Source organism: Melanotaenia boesemani, chromosome 16 (assembly GCF_017639745.1).
Source record: "Melanotaenia boesemani isolate fMelBoe1 chromosome 16, fMelBoe1.pri, whole genome shotgun sequence".
In the NCBI taxonomy this organism is placed as follows: Eukaryota; Metazoa; Chordata; class Actinopteri; order Atheriniformes; family Melanotaeniidae; genus Melanotaenia; species Melanotaenia boesemani.
The window spans coordinates 12,199,033-12,220,038 of NC_055697.1; the positions used below are offsets into that span (position 1 = coordinate 12,199,033).

Below are 21,006 nucleotides of genomic sequence, written 5' to 3' on the forward strand. Positions count from 1 at the left end.
CTTGAAGTCTCTCCATGGCTGCTTTCTCTCATGCCTGTCACAATATTGCACACAGGACACATCATTAAACCAAAAGCTGCCTACTTTTCTGAGCAGACCATAGTTTTATCACCTCACTCTCCATCACATATGTTTGTCTGTATATTTTCATTGCCAGATATTCATTCAGAGACTTACGAGTCATGCTTTGGAAGAATTCACTCATATTTATCTTATCTCAGTTTTGAGCCAGATGTCTACCAAAGTCTTGTTTTTTTTTTTGTCATTTTTTTCTAGTATTTTGCTGTTGGTGGTTGTTTTGAAGTTGCACTGACAAGAAACCGGTTGAGACATTTGTCACTTGGCCACTGCTGGTTAAGTTTGCTTTTACTGGTGTGAAATGTTGAGTGGCAGCTGGTGAGATGAGCTGCAAAAGGAAGTCAGGATATAGATTAGAAAAATAGGCTTAATATTATCAAGGGTTGTTATTGACAGGGCTCCATTTGACCACCTGACTTATTATGACGCTGTTCAAACGTAAAGAAGGGTTAACAAAGCATCCAACAACCAAAAATGTATTTTTATGTAACATGAGCTTTTAACAGCTTCAACCAAAAATACTAGCAGCCAACATTTTAAACCATTATATAACCCCTGAGAAATTTAGTTTGTGCTCAATTTAAATGGAAATGTAATATTCATGACAATGAAAATATCCACTTTCAGTTACCTTTGGTAAATTAGTCCTAAATATTTTCAATGCTATATCACTGTAGCCTGGTTAAACCCATTCAGACCAAAGGGTTTGTTTAAAAAAACCTTCTAAAACATCAGGGTTGTCTTGAAAACTTCAATTCGAATGTTCATCTCATCTCATCGAAGGCTTTGTGTTAACCTCTGAACAATCTAAACACATTAAATAAAATCATTTGAAAGGTTAAACCTTTTTACTATAAATGATTGAATTTTTCCTTTTAAACAGAACACTGTTGAACTTTTCTTTTATCTTTTAAAATAATTTTTCTGTGCATGTTGCAAATGGTTCAATATCAGCATCCATCCATCCATCTTCTACCACTTATTCTAATTAAGGGGTGCAAGGGAGTGGGAGTCTGTCCCAGCAGTTACTAGGCGAGAAGCAGGCTACACCCTGGACAGGTTGCCAGTCTATTGCAGGGCCAATACAGAGAGACAAACAACCATTCACACTCACTCTTGGTCAGAATTTAGTGTGATCAGTAAACCTAACATGCATGTCTTTTGACTGTGGAAAGAAGCCAGAGTACCCAGAGAGAACCATGAATACACTTGGAGAACAAGCAAACTCCACACAGAAAGGCCCCTGTTCAAACAAAGATTTTCTCTTAAGTCAAACTGTTAACGAAGAGAAAATCATTTCATGAAGTCAACATTGTTCCAAATAACTGTTACTGCGACTACTAAAAAGACATGTTGTAAGCTCTCAATCTTTTGTATTAAAAAATTATATTAGATCTTACAGTCTTCCAAAAATGTCCTTTTTGTTATGAAACCAAAATGTGAAAACACCAGTCAGTTGCTTGTTGGATTCCTTGTATTTGCTGTAGATTTTAAAGAGGCATTACATAACTTTCTGACCTTAAAACTCACTGTTCCTGACTCGTTTGGTAGCACAGTGACATCTATTATGCGCATTTGTGGAGCCGAGACTGAGAAACCGTGCTATACAACTTTTTCATCCGGGATGCCGCGTGACATTGCGGCCGAGTTTCGCTTTACGCACTAGCAAAGTGATATAAGCACATGGCTGCTTTAAACACACACTGTGGCTGATTCACACACATGGCAATAAGACATTATTGGAGGAAGAGAGGAAAAGAAAAGAGCAAGAGATAAGACAAGATTCAAGATTGTCTTACTGGCAGGAAAGTGCTCACAGTTCAGGTAGGATGCAAGATGGATGTGGAGTTAGCCGTGAAGAGCAGGCGCATCACTGAGAAAATAGCAAAAGTTCCGTAGTGTGTCTTTAAGATTTGGGCTTATTCTTTTTTTTTTCTTTGTTTCTTTGCACAAACAACTTTCATTTTTCACTGTTGTTTTTTGGACTCATTTATCTCTGTTCATTTAAGTGTTCATTTATTTGAATAAATACTTGAGTATCACAATAGTGAAATTACTTTGCACTTATTTTTTCTTTTATTTATGTTGTGATTAATTCGCTCATTTTACAGACTCACATTTCTTGCAAATTTTTTTTCAACCACAGTTGCTCCATTTTGAGTCATTCACTCCACTTGAAGCCAGTTTTCCTGTGAGAATGTGATTGTGCCACCTCTGCCACTGGCTCTGTCAGTCTCCCCAGGGACTACTAGAAGCTGCAGTATAAAGAACAAAAATGCCAACCAGTATTTTCAGGCCGCATGTGTGTTGTGGCATGCAATTTTAATGTGCCACATATAAGAAACGTTACAGACTCTTCTCTTGTCTCACAACTGAAGGCTCCTTAAAGTTGTATTTGTGTTTGTGTAAATTTCAGCAGCTACCAACTGGAAAACAGCCCCTCATCATTAAAGCTTGGATTGGCCTCAGTTTAACACGGAGCTCTACAAATATGAGTAGCTGTAGATATAAAATGATAGCTTGAATATTTTAAGTAGGTGTGCATGCATATGTTCAAACATTTGTGTGTCTGCATGTACAGATACACAGTAGCTCTGCTTGTTAAGGCAGCTGTCGGTGTGGAAAAGCCTGTGTGTGTATGCGTGTGTGTTATAACACATTTTTCCCCTAAAAAAGAAAGTATCCTTCACTCCACTGACTTTCTGAAATTCAGCTTTTAGACCTGACATGTGAGACATCAAAACATGTTGAAGAACACCTAATGACTATCTGTCAACAAAGTCTGCAGATAATCGGCTTTTAGCTCTCTGAACTTGTTTCTAATTATTTCAAGACTTGTTGTTAATTTCGTAGTAGATGTTGATTTATGCTTGCCAATCTAGCTGTTAAAAAATAATTGAGGAAAAGATGTGGCGCTTGGTAACAAAGAGTAGCTATATTGACCTAGTTTGTTTTTCTGGGACAGTTTTAGTGAGTAAAGACACATTTGCTAATATCAGAATTCTGCCCATGCAGATAAGATACATTTCAGAAGTAGTAAATGATCCAAAGCAGCACATAGAACATGCATATTAGTTCATTTGATTCATATATAAAAGGCCTTTAATATTTGTAGATGCTGATGGGCTGACAGGATTACATTGCTGTGGCAGTTCTAGCTGTTTTGAAAAATTGCTGTAAGGTTTATTTTGACTCAGCAACAGGGCAGGAAACCTGCACCATAAAACTTTTTTATTAGTTTCTGTACACCACCTTTTCTCCCAAAGTCATAGCAGAGTACATTATTAACCTCTGAGCTCACTGAGAAGCATCCTAGAGGCTGCTGAGGAGAAGGCGAGTGTGCATTTGATGAAGCATATTGAAAGAGTTCAGTTAAGTGGCAGAGACCAGAAGGTAGACAGTGGATCTGTTTACTGCCTTCAGGTTTTGTGGTCATGCTCTAGCACTTTCCATTTAACTGCATGATCTAAGGCACCGCTGACGACACCGAACATGCAACCCAGATCCATGCCTCAGTGCCCCCTGCACATCCAGGAGTCACACACTGAAGTGCACGTAAGCCAATTTTGTGAAAGCTTTACAAATATCTTGACGCAGTGAAATGAGAGGTTGGTTTCACCATCATTCTTTGTTTGTTTGTGTCAGTGCTGGCTTCTTGATGCAGTAACACAATTCATAAAATATGCCTGCCACACTCTGGTAAGGATTATGTTATCAATATTTCTGATAATGAAAATACACAATAGTGGCATCACAACTTTTTTATTGGCTAAAGCTTAAATGAGGTTGCTTTGCAGGCTACAAATTTAAAGGGCAGACAGCAAGTGGGTGTTCCCACAGTGACTGCATTGCCATGTGTTTGATGGGCCAGCCTAATGGCGTCAACCAACAATTCCTAATGACCTACTGTCTCCAGGCAAACTGGGGAGCATTTCCACTGAGATTTATGACCCATGTTGTGGATTACTGCAGGGATTCCACTTCAGACTAACACCAAGTTATAGCCTGCCCCGTTGGCTTCGCGATTTCTTCTCATTAGAAGAGTCATTGCGAACCTTTAAGGCTTGCCTTTACTGCCAAAAGAAATATTCAGGTTCAGAACTCAGGCTGACTGTTATTTTCTGTCTAATGTGATGGGTTGTTGTGGACTTGAAGATGTGCTCTTTGCTGTCTTTGAAAAAATTAATAATGAAGATCTCTAGAGGATAGACTCTGGTGCTGCTGCTTGAAAAGAAAAAACAAAAAGATGTTAGTCAAACACCCATTAACCGTGTATTCAAAAGAGATGACTCCACACGTAGACACTTAGCCACTATAGAAGAAACAGAAAATGCTCTTCTGATAAAACTAATTGTTCACTCTCCTGCTGCTTCCCTGAAGGCATAGATGTGTTGATCCTATACAGGATGGCTAGACTGAGCCCCAAGCAGGCAATACAGCAAAGAAAGAGCTAGTTTATAATTAATACACACACTATGAAATATGAATTGAAAGATGAATGTGGCCAAGTATGAAATTTTGTTTTGAATTTCACTAAAGACAACCAGGTATTTATTTAGTTTGTTACAAGCAAATCTGTATTAATATGCAGATGTTTATCTTTCCCGTGATAGACTACATGAGTATGAATACAGCAAAATGTGGAATGAAGACATAAAGCAACATTTTTACTACTTCAATACCAAACCCAAAACACAAATGAACACACCTCATCCTTCAGTGAGTTACTGCCATAAGAATGCCCCGTCAAATGTAGTTTGAAGCACCTAATGCTCATCTTATTCACTATTTCCATTACCCTGCCTTCTACACATTTATGCAGGAGACTTGTCTGACTGATTAGCAGCCACATCGCCTATCTCTTATTAGGTGCGGAGTAAATGAAGTGCCCCCCTCAGGCAAGCATTTCCATAATGTCAGGTAATTAAACCCCAGTGTTTTAATAGCTCAGGAATAGGAAGACTTCCCAGGAGACTAGACAATGATGATAGATTATACTGAAAACTAGTATACTGTTAACTTGCATTGAAATGACACTAAAACTCTAATATACTGATAATAGAAAAATGATATAGAACTTAAAATTACAGTTTGTTGGGGTTTCTTGGCAGAAATGCAATGTTGCAATCTTAACAAAAGTGTTTTTAATAGTGTTGGATAATATGAAAATTAGACTGGCTGTTTTATTTAGATTATTTTTGAGCTTCTCATGGCACTGACTGTCTTTTCCACATGCTTAGAAGAGGAGAGCTGTGGATATGATTAGTTGGTTGCAATTTAAAGTTTGTGACACTAGAGGTCACTACATCCCAAAGATAGGAGCTTAACAAATTTATATCAAATTAAAATTTGCATACTGAACAAATGTTAATTGCTGTTTTGAATTAACACTGATTTGAGGATTTTTTTTTATCCTCTTCAGTAAAATCCTAGCATTTTCACCACATTTATCTCTGATTTTAAGATCTAAATAGAAAATTTACCAGCCTGGTTATAATAGGCTGTTTAGGAAATGGTGCACATTCGGGTTTAGTGTTTTCTGTTGATAGCTGACAGATTCCAGAGCTAAACAAAGGCTGTGGGAACATGAGTGTCTTTTTCATCACAGAAAATCCTGGAGAGGTGCTATTGTAAACATGACAGTGGATTGTCAGTACATCCCTGTTTGGGTTGCTGTTTTTGTTTGTGCACGTTGTGCTCATACTGTAAGTGTGCACAAAGACACACTGATGCTCAACAAAAGGCCTTTGATGAAATAAAATCTGCAGTAGAAGAGTTTTCTTTGTCAAGCCCACTCATGTGTGGTGCTCAAAAGAGAACAATGCAAACCCATAATGAGTCCACAGAAACGCGTGAAAACTGAGTGAACTCCAGGAGTCACCTCCACCATGAAATCCTGAAAAAATAAATACCCAAATAAAAGCCATGGGTCTAAGCTGTGACTGGATTGATCTAACTGATAACTCATGTTCATTTCTTTTTTTTTTTTTTAGATATAATTTGCTTTTAATGGGATAGTGTTCACTCCTAATGGCGGTGTATGCTTCAACTCAAACTGAATATCATTAAAAGCGTGTTGCCGTGTATGATTCAGTACCCCGCTGTATGAACTACACTTCAAACATGTCAGCCTTGTACTTCCGCTGACACACAAATGAAGGGATGAACTTTACTTTAAACCTCTTCTAATCTTTCTCCACTAAAATGCAATGGGTGGCTTGGACTTTTTTTTTTTTTTTTTACATATTTTATAAGGGACCATGTACAATCTAAATCATAAATGTTGCCATTTCATGCAATGTATCAGTTAGCCTTAGATTATTTAACATCTGCAGTCCTCTGGCAGGGCACACTTAAAACCATACAAATATTTAGCGATACATGAACCAATTTATATATATCACTGACAGCAATTTGCGGTTGAACTAGTAAACTGTACTTCATTAGTCAACGTCACAAGGCTAGGTCAAACCTGAAGTGTTTCTGATCCAAACTGTTTTAAATCTGACTACACAGCTTGCTTTACATTGACTATGCAGTATGTTTAGTATGTTTTGTTAGAACGGAGTGCCATGTTTTCTTTTTTTGTTTTTTTTAACATCACAAGCCTTGTATTGAAGGTTCTCTCTTAGCTAATTTTTCTAAGTCATGATAAAGTCTGAAGGACAGTCTATGAATGTTTCCAACTACAAACAAATCTTAATTGCTTTTAGTGAATTGCATATTTTATCAAGCACAACCAGTCCTGTTGCCCCCCCCCCCCCCCCAAAAAAAAAAGCCAGGTGAAATTAACTGCTGAATGAACAACACATGTGCTGCCAACTTGCTAATTTAGCTGTTAAGAAAAAAGCCCCTTCTTTACACAATAAATAATTTTGTCTGTTAAGGATGTGATAAACTTTTGGATAATATTCATGTAGGTTGTTATCTTTGGATGGCTGCTATTGTCGGCAGCTTTCATCCTAATGCTAAGTTTTGTTGTGCTAGACACAGCTAAATGTGTGATTACAGGCTGAACTGGGAAAGTAACATAACTACAAAATGTTTCAATCCATTTGCAGACTCTGCTCAGTCCCACTTAAAGCAATCCTGCTCATTTAGTGTTTTATGATTAATTCTGTTCTGTTCTTAAACTGGGGGAAAATGCTACAGAAATCTGTAGTAAGACGACATGATCTACAGATTGGATAAAGGTGGTGTAAAATGTATGCATGCATTAACGAGACATAACTCTTATGCTGTTTAGTTATTCAAATTAAAGTTGGCAGATTTTGCTGAAACTTGAAATAATCATATGTGCTTCACTTTTTCAGACAGCTGACTCTTTTTTTTTCTCCCCTTTTCAGCAAACTCAAGTCTTCTAGGAGGAGGGGGAGGTGAGTGAATATTCTTGTTAACTTGTCTTTATTTATTTTTAATTGATTGCTCCCATGGTATTTAAGCGTTTAAATTAGATCTGCCACATAGCTTATATGAAGTTCATTCCTCGGCTCGTCATTGACTTTTGTGTCTATTTTGGTTAAAGTGTCTGTGTTTAACTTAACTTAATGTAAGACCAAAATGCCAGTGTGTTGCTGAGCAGCCTTGCACTAAGAGGTGGTCATTACTTAGCAGCCTGCCGAAGAACATCATCATCAAAGCCATGGAGAAAATCTGAGGCAGCAGACTGTGGTGTGGGAATAATGGGGAGGGAATTCCAGTAGAATCTGTACTGTCCCTCTTTTCTAGATTTTTTTTTTTTTGTTGCTGTGACATGATTAAAATAATAATTCTTCACCATGGTAAAATATACTTGGGGTAAAATGCCCCCCTCCCTGTCCACTTTACATGGGGAATGTTAATTTCCAACCCACTGGGCATTTTTTTTTGTCAGATCTGGGAATGGTTTGATGAAGAAATAAGACAGCTGCTTTAGACCTATCTGTTTATCCATCAGTGTTTCTGTCATTTCAAATACGTCTGACAATCTGATTGCACAGTATGATCCTAAGCAGGACAAAAGATGGTAGTGCTGCTTTGTCTTTGTCTGTGTGATTTTCTCTATCAAAGTTTCCTAGATCAACTTAAGAGCCCTGTTTATCTTTTGGTGTAACAAATATTGGCTAGTAATCCAATGTGCATGTGGGTATGACCTGTATTAATCCAGACATATTTCTATTTTGTGATAATGATGTAAAATAATGAATCCAGTTTTATCCCATTTGTGCTGTTATTTTTTTGTTTTTCTCCAGAAAACCAGTGACTGTGCATTTTTTCCATACAGAAGAACATAAATATGTTTGGGGGGAAAGGAAACGACAAAAAAAACAAAAACAAAAAAAACAATTAGACAGATTTGCTACATGTTGCCAAATGACACCTTAGTCTAATTTGTGTTTAAGCTTTCCCACCTGGCAAATATGAGACATAGGAGGCAAACGAGTGGCATAAAGCAGTGTATTTTTCTGCTCAGTGCACATTCTGTCCATTACACTGCACATCTATCTAATCATGCACCTTGGAGTGGCCCTTATCTTGTCTGATACATGGTTAAGACTGCAAGCATGCAGTGTGGAATCCCAATCTATCAGTGACATGGAGAGACCCTCCGCATATATCCATTTTAAGAATTTTTGTGATTGAGAGCAGAGGTCACAAACATACATCTCCATTACCAAGCCAGACTCTGTAAACGGGGGTATGCGGACCTCCTGATTGGTGTCTGTCTCCGCTGCAGTCGACTCTCAATATTGATTTGCCACAAACGGAGAGAAACACAAGAAGCTATTTTCTTTTATATTATATTCTCATTATTGTTGCATTGTGACAAATCACCTTTTTACAATTCTTCAAATCTCAGCCTTGTTGATTGATCCAGTTTCTTCAAGTAAGAAAAGGTGTTTGAGGGCTGTTGATTGCTCTGTTTCATAACAGGAGCAGCAAAGAGTTTAGTTGAATTTGTGGCCGTCAACAGTGGAATGTAATATCTTATGTGTCAATTAATGTCACACTTTGCCAGAAAACATTTCGGCTGATTGTGACCTGCAGCTGTGCTTATTAACTCCAGAGGAATTCTAATTGTAGCGAGGGTATTCTTTTTTTCTCTCTCTTTTTTTTTTTTTAACAGAGCAAAGCCTCTTTTCATTCTTAATTGACTTCCAGCGATGCTATTCCTGCCAAGTTTGTGGCACAAGATACAAGGTCAATTAACTAAAATGCTAAGTCTCGCATTTCATGTGTGAATAATGACCCCAACACGTCCAGCTGTAACTATCTAATTTTCTAATTTCTTATATGTTCTGTTCTGTGAAATTTGCTTTGTTTCTTTTGTTTTTATCATGGTAAAGAATGATGATGAGAGTGAGGGAGATTAGAGTTATCTACAGAAAGTTGAAAATGTTTTTTTCCCCTCTAAAACAAAGGTCTGTATGTCTTTAATGTGCATGAGGCCAAGAGGGGTTTTATCTTCCAGTGTCTTTATCACTCAAAGGTGGCTGCTAAACCTGCAAAGCTGTTCTCTCTGTCGCCCTGCCCCCCACTATCTGTGGCTTGGCATGTGAAGACCTCCTGCCTCGGTGGCAGCGAGGATCGATGTGGAGAGGAGATGTGCTCTCATATAGGGCCCTCCTTATCTCCCAGCTGTCTTCTTGGGGCTCTGCAGAGGGCCAGCTTTACAACAGGATGATCCATCATGCTGGCCTCACACACCTGAGCTGTGCTTATTTTCTCTTAGCTCTGGAGGTGGGCCCTCCTACCAGTAAGTGAAAACTGGACAAAGTCTTTACATTATGTAAAATAGTTTCGCACCTTCACTGTGTTAGGATGTTTTGTTTTTCCAGTTCCCCTATATCTGTTCATTTGTTTTCAGAGAAAGGTTTCACCAGTCTCTGTTGTGTAATATGTGGTCTCAACAAAACAGGCTTGCAGCCAAAAAAATGCCTGTAAAACAGGATGGAGATAAGTAATAAATAAGGCAAGTGTGGGTGAGTTTTTTTCCTCACTTTCTGGAAAATGCATTATAATATTTCTTGTATCAGTTGTGGAAACAAAAAAGTCAGAATAAAAAAATTCTTATGTCCCGATGCTCTATTAAATCCTTAGAAATCACTGATGGGAATTCTCTGTGGGCTGCACACCCTCAGTATTATGTACACAATGGGGTCAACCAAAATAGTACTGTTATCTGCATTAGACATGTTGGTCTCACTGGGATTCCAAACGTACATAGAGGGAAATAACAATGATCTCTGATAATAGCACACTAAATGAGGCCTCTGTGAATAGAGGGTAATTATGAATGGTACCAGGTTGCTCATGTGATGTGTGTCACAGCATGGCTGGATGCTGGCACAGTCCCAAAAGTATAGACCGAATGTAAACATCATGTTGTCTATCATGCCTTTCCCTCCATTTGTCTCTTTTTCACATGCACACAAGCACAAGCATTCAAGCACACACTGAGCCATGTAATGATACCATGAAGCCTTGTGTAGCCAGAGAGAGGGAGCTCCCCTTGCCTTTGATGTCTCCATCCAGGGGGGGAATTGCCTCATTAGCATTCTAACCAGAACTGTTGGCCATTTAGCACTAGGCTTTAACCAGACCACCCAAACAAATCGTTCTTCTCAGGTTGGGCCGCCTTTTTCTGCTCCATTCAAGCAGCAGGACACATGCACTGTTGTTTTTTATTATTATTATTTTTTTTTATGTTCTGACTTGAGATAATTTAGCCACAGGCTGCTAACGCTCCATGAACTCAACCAGCCTTTGTCATTCCTTACATAATATAGTCTACTGCGCTGTGAGACCTTAGCGCTCTATGAGTTTTCTAAATTGTGTTGTTAGTCAAGTGCCAGCACATTGTATAATATGGGGTTTATTATGTTTATTGTCATTATGCAAGGCTGTGGGGGTTCTCTTGTGGATTTTTGTGTTACTTTACAGTTGCACACCATGGGATGTAGACTCACAATGTCATGAGGAGGCAATGCTCTTTCTACTAACAAAATGATGTGCAAATATCTGGGGAAGGGATATATCTTTGGTCTTAGCTATAGAGTCCCAGTTTGAACTAAAATGTGACAGGGTGTTAGATTTATCTAGAGAAACACAGCATCAGCTATGCATGTTCAGCAGAGTAACTGCAGGACTGGCTCTGACTGCAACACACAGTGCTCCAGTGTGCTTAAAAGAATGTATTCAGTTTCAGACATGTTTGGATAATCCTTTATCAAGATTCCTAAGTGCTTCATAGTGCTTATCTCTATCTCCATTCGTTATGCAAAGGGCTCTGTTTTCTTTTCCTGTCACCTCCAGGTGAACCATTATCCTCTGTCTAGGTCCTGCCTGAGGCTTGTTTATTGAGTAGATTGGAGGGGACCAGGGCATGGTGTGATGTGCGAGGGGGGGGGGGGGGGGGGGGGAGGGGGGGTGTATGGGTATGGGTCGAGATACAGGACGGTGTTGTGTGACAGTTTGGGTTAGATGGCCTCATGTGCCTTACACATCTCACTGGATGCCCCCAAACTGATCCCACAAAAGTGACATATTTGTTCCCTGAAGTCAAAGATTGCACACTTTCTTTGACTGATTATTCTCAGTTCACAGAAGGTAGTAACAGCCATTAGCATAACTTATGACAGGGAGAGCGAATTTCCCCACAGAGTAGCCGAAAAAATGTAGAATGATAAATTGAATGCAAAGATTCTTCAGCCAGCAGGATACCCTTGAGATTTACTTATCTCCTTGTGTTTAGTGAGGAGTTAGTTACACTCTGCTCTTTACCCAGCTTGTATTTAAACTATAATGCTCCATATTCTTAAGTGTGTTGAGGGGCGCTGATATGAATGTGTGTCAGTTCTCCTCTTTGGTATTAGCTCTGCTTTTTAAAACAAGCAATTTATGAGGGAAACACACAACATAAATACATTTATTCTCTTTCAGTGTGTGTGATCAAAGGAAATAGTTTTTGTGAATGTGCCTACCCTTTATTCACCATGTTACTGTTAGGGAAGGGCTTTACATGCATATTCTTTTGCTATGCTCTTTACTTTTAGTAGCACCATCTGAATATGTGAGAACCCTCTTGCATTGATTCAAATCATTGATATTTATGCAACAAATAAGAAAAAAAGTGCTTCCTTAGCAAAATTAGAAAACAGCATAACCCTACAATCCCCAAGTGCATGTTAGCATTTAAGTATAGGCTTTATTAAATGTACAATCTAGCACGCTGATTGGATATCTGGGAAGTACACATGTTACTAGTTTATTCAGTCCAGTAGAGAAATATTACCATTGTTGCAAATACAGCTGATTGGGCACCTCCAGCTTCTTGGCCGATGGCTTTAGGGGGACATCAGTCATTACATTACATTGCATTAATGACCTTATTTGAAGCATCCCCCTTTTTGTCAGACCCTCTTATTCCAGAGATGGTATAATATGGACAAAATTCCTCTGAAATTAGCACGACAAGGTCATCTGCTGGACTGAAGTTTGCGGTATTTGAATTAATGATGAAAACTGCATTTCTGTGTGAAAGCTCTCATGCCATCTCTGTCTCTCCTCCTGCCACCACAGAACAGTCACCATGAACATACCCCTTCACCCCCCTCAAATCAGATGTGATGGATGGACTAATTGATGCAGAGTGATTGGACCATTCATTTTATCCTACAACAGTGGCTTCCATATTTAGGATTAGTGTTACATTATAATAGGAAGGGAACACAAAATGGTCATGGAGTCACTGGATAATAGAGGGACAGAGGAACTGTGTGAAGAACAGTTAAAGAAAGGATAAAAAAAGCCACAGAGCCATCAAGCACACCATTCACAAAACTACTTAGTTGTGTCAAGTTTAGTTTATGAGACATCAGGGAATGTTCCAATGGGTTTATGGAGAGGTATGTATCTATGAATAAGTGTGAGCAAGAGGGGAACATAGCTACTATGTGTCCTGGTATCCTTATCTTTGCCTATGAATCATTCAACTCTGTCCCCATGTATAAATCAGGCTGCCGGCTGTTGCCTGCAGCAGTCATGTCATTAGCTAGTTGATGGCATCGCTTGATCTCTGGCACTGCAGTGTGGGTGAGGAAAAGGGTCTAACTTTAAGCATTGCACATATCTGCACATCAAACTGTATGGAGCTTGTGCTGTCTGACTGGTGGACGAGCTTTCTGGAGCTACCCAGGACAACACAAAGATACACTTACATAACGTGATGTTCCTCCACTAACATTCACATTTGCTCTATTATTCTTTTAGAACTGTCAAAAAGTGTCAGTGTCACTGTCAATAGGGTCATTTGAGGTGGATTGCTTTATCCCTCTCCTCTTCAATCTTTATTTGTTTATGTGAGCATGGTCAATCAATTAAAGCCATTATAATTATTGTATTTCAGTCTTGCATAGGTATATAGTAAGTAAAAGATAATCATAAAACAAACCCGTTATCAATTTTCTCTGTCTTCAAAGCTATTTTAAATGTACATTTTCGTTTTTGCATGTGTTTTTGTCCCTAAAAGGAAACACAAACATACAGTGAGCCATCTTAAATTCTCAGAATAAAATAAAAATGTGCTATTGCCGTCAAGTCCTCTTCTTCCCTCAGGGTTGCCTCTGTAAACACATTGCAGCTGTTTGTTTTATTTTGTGTTTGACCTCTGCAACATCCTTTTCTCGGTTATGTGCTCCTTTTATTGCTATCTCTGGGAGGAAGAGTAATGTTTTTGAAATTCCACAACATGTATACTTCAACCATTTTGTAAATCATTTGCTTTTATCCAACAAAGGCAGTTAACTCTTTATTATGTCAGCCCCCATTGTACACAGAGGGAGTAAACAACTACCGGGCTCAAGAAGTGGGCAAGAAGGTGTCAATTTAGTTTTTTTTCCACATTGCCTTATATCTGACCTCCTCCAGTACCCCAAAGTCCCTCTAGTGCACCAGTATTTCTGGGTCAGTTGATAAGAGACAATGACAATGCAATGCATTACCAAGCCCAGTGTCAGGGCACATTTGTATCCTGCATAGGCCCTATTTGTGGCTGGTTTTAGGTGGATCCTGCACACACTCCACTGCACTGTCTATTTTCTTTTGCATGCATGTGTCTTTGTGTATTACCTATACATCCTAAGGCCTGTGCGTTTTTATAACAGTGTGCATGAGTGTGAATGTGATTGTGCTCGGATTTGTTCACATGATGGTGTACCTGTCTGAATTTTGTGTGTGCGTGGGACTCTCATTCAGAAATGAATGGATGATGAGCTGTCTTGTCAGTTGACTCAGTGGTCAGTTTTTGTCTTGCTGCCCCCCAGCAATGCACGATAGAGTGATAAGGTCTGACAGACGGGGACACATCTTTGCAGAACCCCGTCCCATATTGTAGTCTCCACAGTCATGGTAAAGCTAGAACAAGGACATGAGGCTCTATTCACTTATTGACACATGCTCATTAATTAATCAGAAATAGCTGATATATCTTTATACCAATCATAAAATGCCATTTTCCTTTATCAAAACATTTTCTTTGGCTCTAAATAATTGCTTTGTATATAAAGGAGACATGACTTTCTGTCCATCAGACTTCTACTATATGGCATTATTTACAGCAGAGGCACATCTACAAACTGCACATGTAAAGTTGCCAAACCCCTCATGTCCACTAACAACTATGACTGGTAAAGTACAAATAAATGCTCAGAACCCATACTATTTACAGCAGTGCTGGAGTTGTAAATAGATGTTTAGCTTATGTCTGACAGCACCCAGATAATGATTCATTTAATTAGCAGTATGAGCAAAGGAAGCTTGTTCACTTGAGCGTTTCTAAAGTTGCCGTTGGTGGCTGATTAGTGGCACTTCTCTGACATTTTCTGTGCAGCGACTGACCTGTTACAATGGCCTTTTGCCAACTAGTAACAAACTGTCAAGCTTTCTGCATCTCTCATGGGGCAGCCTAGTTAGCTGTGTCTGACAGGCCACTCGCCTACATGGGGGGTTTCAGCCCTGGGACGGCAGAGCAAGCTCCAGAGGAAAGCTGTCATCTTTTTTTGTCAGACCACAGGGAAGAGGAGGAGTTTCTCTTCCTCTGTCTCTTTCCCTAACTCTCCATCTATATTTCTCTTTGTATCAGCCAGTTCCCTTGGTGAAGATCTTCACTTTTCCAGTGCCTGTTATGCCCGTCTCAGCCTGACTGTGCAAAATAAACAGACGTGTGTCAGAGGATGAAACGCCAAGTGTCCCGTAGGAGCAGGGCCTGTCATAGTGTTAACTCTCTCACTATTGCCTCCTGAGAACCACAGCAGCTATCCCAGTATGCTAGCAGAGTGTGACACTGAGACAGGCAGTCGGACTGAGGTGAAAGACGCTGTATGTGTCCTTCCTTAGGGAGAGATGAGCGTTTATACCACAGGGATGATGCCCGCCACTCCACCTAATCCTCTTTCCCAGACACTTCATTATCACCCACACACTGCAGCTGCAGTTTGTGTGTGTCGACAGATCTATGACGGGAGAGCCAGAGAATCTCTCGTGAAGGTGGAAAGAGAGGAACGATTACCAAAGAGAGAGAAGGGTTAAGAGCATTGAGAGAGGAAGGAAGAAGGTGGTATGTAGAATGACAGAAGGGTACACAGGGAAAAGGGTGTGGTGGAGGTGGAGAACAGATGTCAGACAAAGTGGGTGATGGTGAGGGGAAAACAGTTGGTGTAATGTTTTCTGTCTGCCTTTTTCACCCCAAAAAAAACTGAAATGGAGAAAGGAAAACAAGTCCTCCCCCAGACTGTCATGCTAATTGACAGCTTTATATTTGTATATGAATATGTAAATGAATATTTTTTTATAGGATAAAATAACTGTCAGATTTAGTTAAAAATGATAAACTGTACATGTGGAATCCTGTCTATTCTGAGGGCAAATCTTTAGTAACGAAGCTTTCAAATAAGATTTCAGATTTGGTATACACAAAGCAAATTAATACTAATATATGTGTTCCTTTCTGTGTTAAGCATGTGCAGACTTCTCTGCTGTGAAGAAGATTAATTTCTGAGTGGGAGAGTGCAGCAAAGCTATTTGAGCCCACTGAAACATGTTGGCTCTCTACTGTGAGACTCGCATTAGCACATGCCATAATTGATGGAGGAGCATACTTAGCAGTAATAATGGGCATGGGCATTACGGGGGGTGGTATCAAGACATTGTTTTCAGAGAGCTCTAATTAAGCTTTTTGCTGGAGCTTTGCTGTCGCACCGACTGTCCAGTATCATCAGGAATGTTTTCTAAGTCTCTGATAAACACACTTCTTGCCAATCAGTTTGTTCTGCGCCTCCCATGTGCAGCAAAATTAAATACTTCATCAAACAGTGAGAGAAAGAAATCGTCTCCACTGACTCTAGTCTTAGCCCTGATGAAATGGCTCGGTACCAAAGGGAACTATTGTGTTTACAGTTAGTTGGTGGATGGAATGCTGCTCACTGAGGGAGATTCGACCTTTGAGACCAGCTGGGAAGTTCCCGCCACCAGTCAGCTCCACCTGTGAAACTGCAAACAAACCTATCCCTTCCCTCAATATCTGTGGCCATACAAGTGATCAACACCATGCTGATACTTTCTCAAGCCTCTTCAATCATCACAGTATTTTGAGGCAGTGGGTGATGGCTCTAATATAATTGAGTCTGTATACATGTTGGAGGTGGAAGCACAGCAAAGTACACACAGCTGTAGTGCTGATTGTGTCTCAAGTGTGTGTATCTGACCCTTGTGAAAGGTCAAGATGTGGGTGGGATAGAAGTAAACAAGGAAGAACTGACCTTGATAGCACTTTGCCAGTAACTTTACCATCACTTACTTATATATCACGTCACCCTTTGTCAGTTGTTTAAAACTTTACTTGGGAATTTTGAAAATGTACTGGCAAGGTACCAGAGATTAGGAACAAGTGCCACAGTGGCTGTTTTCATACACCATGTTCTACATAAAACAGTAAGCCTAAAGGAAATTTTGCAAGATAGAGAACAAATGCAAGCCTCAGCTGACAGCCCCTGGAACGCATTTCTACCCCTTGGTGGGCAGCAGAGAAAACCTCACCAAGCGTGACAATAACAGAATGCCAAAACACGGATCGGGCCAAATGAGCTGTGAACATTAACAAAGTAGTGAATTTGTTCTGTGGTATTAGGGGTGGACATGTGTCCCCCTAGCATGTTAAACTCTGCAAAGTCTTACTGATGGGCAGACAGTGAAGAAAGAACAATAATTAGCAAAACATGAAAGGGGAGACAGAAAAACAGAAGGTAAAGAGTACCAAGCAAATCAATACTGATGTCAGCACAAGGAGTATGTGTATGTAAATTACTTTAGCATTGCAGTGCTTGGGAATGTTTGTGTCTGTTACTTTGAAGCGCACCTGACATTTGTCATGCTGTATAGTAAGCTGCTGAAGCAGGAGCTATAAACCAGTGGTGTAGTTGTACTGTAATCCCCGTGAGACTTAAATATAAATGAGTACTAATACAAGTTATCGAGGGATGTCTTGATCAAATTGTTTTTTCCTTGATATGGATCTGAGACATTTATGATTGAATATGTCCCTGGACAAAGTTTCAATCTCATATTTGCATTTTTCTACTGCACACAGTTGAAACCACAAGCCATAAGTATGTGTATATATTCTTGTCACCTTTTCAGCTCTGCAGTTATGTAATAAAAACAACATTGGCTTGTAATTCATTTTGCATTTTTCATATTTCTTGCATTATCATACAGAATGGCATGGACATGCTGCTTATCTGTTTCTCTTGGGTTTAAGATCTCTTCAATTGTCTGCTTTACATATTCTGCTATATAGTATCCACAAAACTGCAGGCCATCTATTTTACATCAAATAAGGAATCAATTCAGTCTGTATTGAGACTATACTCTAAACTAAGGACTCCAAATATCTCAAGTAAAGTCAACACGTGTCAATTTAGATCATAATACTTGTAGATGGTGGGGAACCCCTTTTGTTAAACATGGTTGGTGCTGGGCTATATGCAATATTGAGAAAGAGAAGGATGTTCAATGGCTCTCCAAATCTGTCAAAAGCCTGCTTATTCCACCACAGCAATAAATTCAATCACTCCTTCTATAATCCTTTTTTCCCCCCTCATTTCTGTGCTGCAGTAACTAATTTTTTCTCTTTAAACTTTCCCTCCTGTGTGTGTTGTTGATGATGCTGAAGTTGGCTTCCAAATTCACAGCTTTCAGTTTGTCAGTTAAGAGGAGAGATGGCCCGTTTCTGCTTCAAATTAGAAGCCACCTTCAGCATTTCACATGTTAAATGAGGGAAGTCACTGCATCCATCCAAATGTTTTAGCCTTAGGTGTCTAATCATATTGGGGATATTGAATTAAACTGTCAATACCATTGCAGAATAGTATGATTGCAGACATTACAAGTAGCTGTTGGCTTATACTCGTTCTTTGCTTAGAAATAGTTTTGCACAACAGACATGTTGTTAATGTCTGCCCACAATATTTAAGGCAGACATCAGTAAAGATCAATCAAAAATGCCTTAATCAGGACTCTGATATAGTACTCGAGAGATGAGGACATCCCCACAAGTTTGTGTCTGTCATCTGGCTATATGCAAACCCGTCTCTGTGGATTCTGTTATTCTTGGCTGAGGCAGGAAAGCTACAGCCTTCTCTTGCAAGCCTGACTGGGATTCAGCTGTTAAATGTTTTATTTACTGAGCCTTGAAGAGATAAGAGCCGAGTGTTTTGAAATGTCTGTCTGAGAACATCAGCATGCTTCTTTTAAGTGCCGATTGGTCATTTGGCATCCATCCCTCAACACCAGCGTGGACTCTTAAACCAGCTCCGGAGGGCTATAAACATATGCATCCAATAACTACTCTAGAAAAAGAAAGAAAGACATATCTTTCTATCACACGGCTCCTTTAAATCTTTCCACTGAGCTGTTTGACAAATGGATTTAAAACTTTGAAGTTTGTTGATATTAAATCTTTTGGGGTTAGACTGTTGTGTATTTTACTCTCATGGGATACCATGGGATAGCAAGGAGACAAGGAAAAAAACCAAACTGCATGGAAAAAGGGTCTGTGCTGGGTTGCTTATTAATTTCTCTGTGTACTTCCTGAGGTGAAGCTCTCCCGACGCTGACGCTGCTTTTGATCATTCACAAAGCAAGTCGAATCAAGGTCTGCACTGGCACCTAACAGATGGTCATTAAATCATGCATTTTATTTTACTGAAGCTTTTTACATTCCTGAGAGATCTCCATGCCTTTTATTGCTGCTGTGGACGATGGCTATCATGCTGATTAGAAACATTCAGACTTTTTGTGAGTATGCCAATAGAGCTAATGGAGAAAACAATGTGCATACTAACATTGCATTAATTCAGCCTCAAAGCTCTCTACTCTTTGAGGGGGGGTCATTATATGTCCAGAGCATGCCACCTGTGAGCTTGTAGGAATGCAGAGATTTTCCAAGTTTTAAGTCAAATTCTTAACTTTTTTTTTTATTCATGGTGCATGGACCTGTTTTTATGTGCAGTGCACTGAGGACTGTCCACATTTCAGATGTCTTTAAACCGTGTTCATCATCTGGACACCAAGGACAAAGTCTCACCTCCAGTAAACTGCTCCAGAAGCTTATTAGTCTTTGCGTCACTCAGTGTCACAGAGACAACAATGCCACATTACCTTTGCATGACCGGCTTAACTGAAAATCCACCTTAATGATGCAAGACCATTTAAAGCCATTTAAATTTCTGACCTCTACAAGTTAACAAGGTAAAGCCAGGAACAACTGACCAAATCTCCTGAAAATGATCGTTTGGCTCTGTTTACAGCTTCAATGATGGTATTGTTGATGTATGTCAGTATTTCATCTGCAGTGTTTCAGTGGGTTTTATAGGAAATTGTTGCTTACTTTTCTTTTAAAGATATATTTAAGATATTTACATTGGCTGTATATCTATATCTTTTTTTTTATTGCACATGTATGGAAACTCTTGTGCCTCTGTGTTTGACCTGTTTCAGCTTGAATATGTTTACATTTTCATCAGATGCAAATCTATTACAGTTCAAGCTTGTGCAAATGAAATCTTTTGAAGTGTACACCCACACAAGCGCCTGCCTACATTAGATTAGATTCTTATGATTTTGAAGTGAGAATTTTGCGGCACCATACTTTACCTTTTAATATTAACAGGCAAAGTGAGAGACAAAGGCTTTGTATTATATTGTCATGGGGGCCAAAGTTCCTGACGTGGCAATTTGCAGTCTTTTCTTTTGGTTGAGTGCTGACAATATGCCGCTGTAGGCTCAATTGGGTCCCTGTGTACTGCAGTGTGAAAGCAGCTTGGCTTTTTGCCCCTGGGGTCAGTGAAGGGATCTCATACACCACGACTGATGAGCTCTAATCTGGCCAACCCTGAAAACACAAGCCTTTCTCTGTAACCTTCAAGCCATGAAACACAATTTACAGCAGCAGTGGGGGGTCAAGGGGACCATGCTGTCAACAAACAAATGGATGGTGGTTACATAGAACGCAACAATCAGCACATTTGCTATTTTAGTAATCTGGAGTTTCCCACATTTTTAATGATTTTTACATTTTAAATTAAGACTAACTTTTTTTTCTCCCTAAAGTTCTGACACACCTTCTGCTTACATCTTAATGTAGAAAGATCCCAGATGGTGAGCATAGATAGCTCAGAAATCTTTAGTCAATAGCGATTGTTGATCAGAACGGTTATTTTCTAAGGCAGTTGCTAGTGGTCTGTTAAAGTAGGAATAATTCATTGCCAAAGGGTAAAATAAGCATAGAAACAAAATACAATTACATGCAGTTTAACTTTTAGCTGTCATCATTTCAAGATGCACAAACACTGATTTTAATAGAAAAATGAACATTAGAGTAAATTAATAACT

The 21,006-nt window shown here is 39.3% G+C and overlaps 1 protein-coding gene across 3 annotated transcripts in view; it reads left to right on the forward strand.

Moving 5' to 3' along the window:
• The window catches only part of macrod2 (mono-ADP ribosylhydrolase 2), a 408,860-nt gene that overhangs the window by 117,997 nt on the left and 269,857 nt on the right, over positions 1-21,006 (forward strand). For all 3 annotated transcript variants that reach the window (XM_042010046.1, XM_042010048.1, XM_042010047.1), the window contains exon 4: positions 7,425-7,454. In XM_042010046.1, coding sequence (XP_041865980.1) covers positions 7,425-7,454 — 30 coding nt within the window. The remainder of the gene's footprint in view (positions 1-7,424; positions 7,455-21,006) is intronic.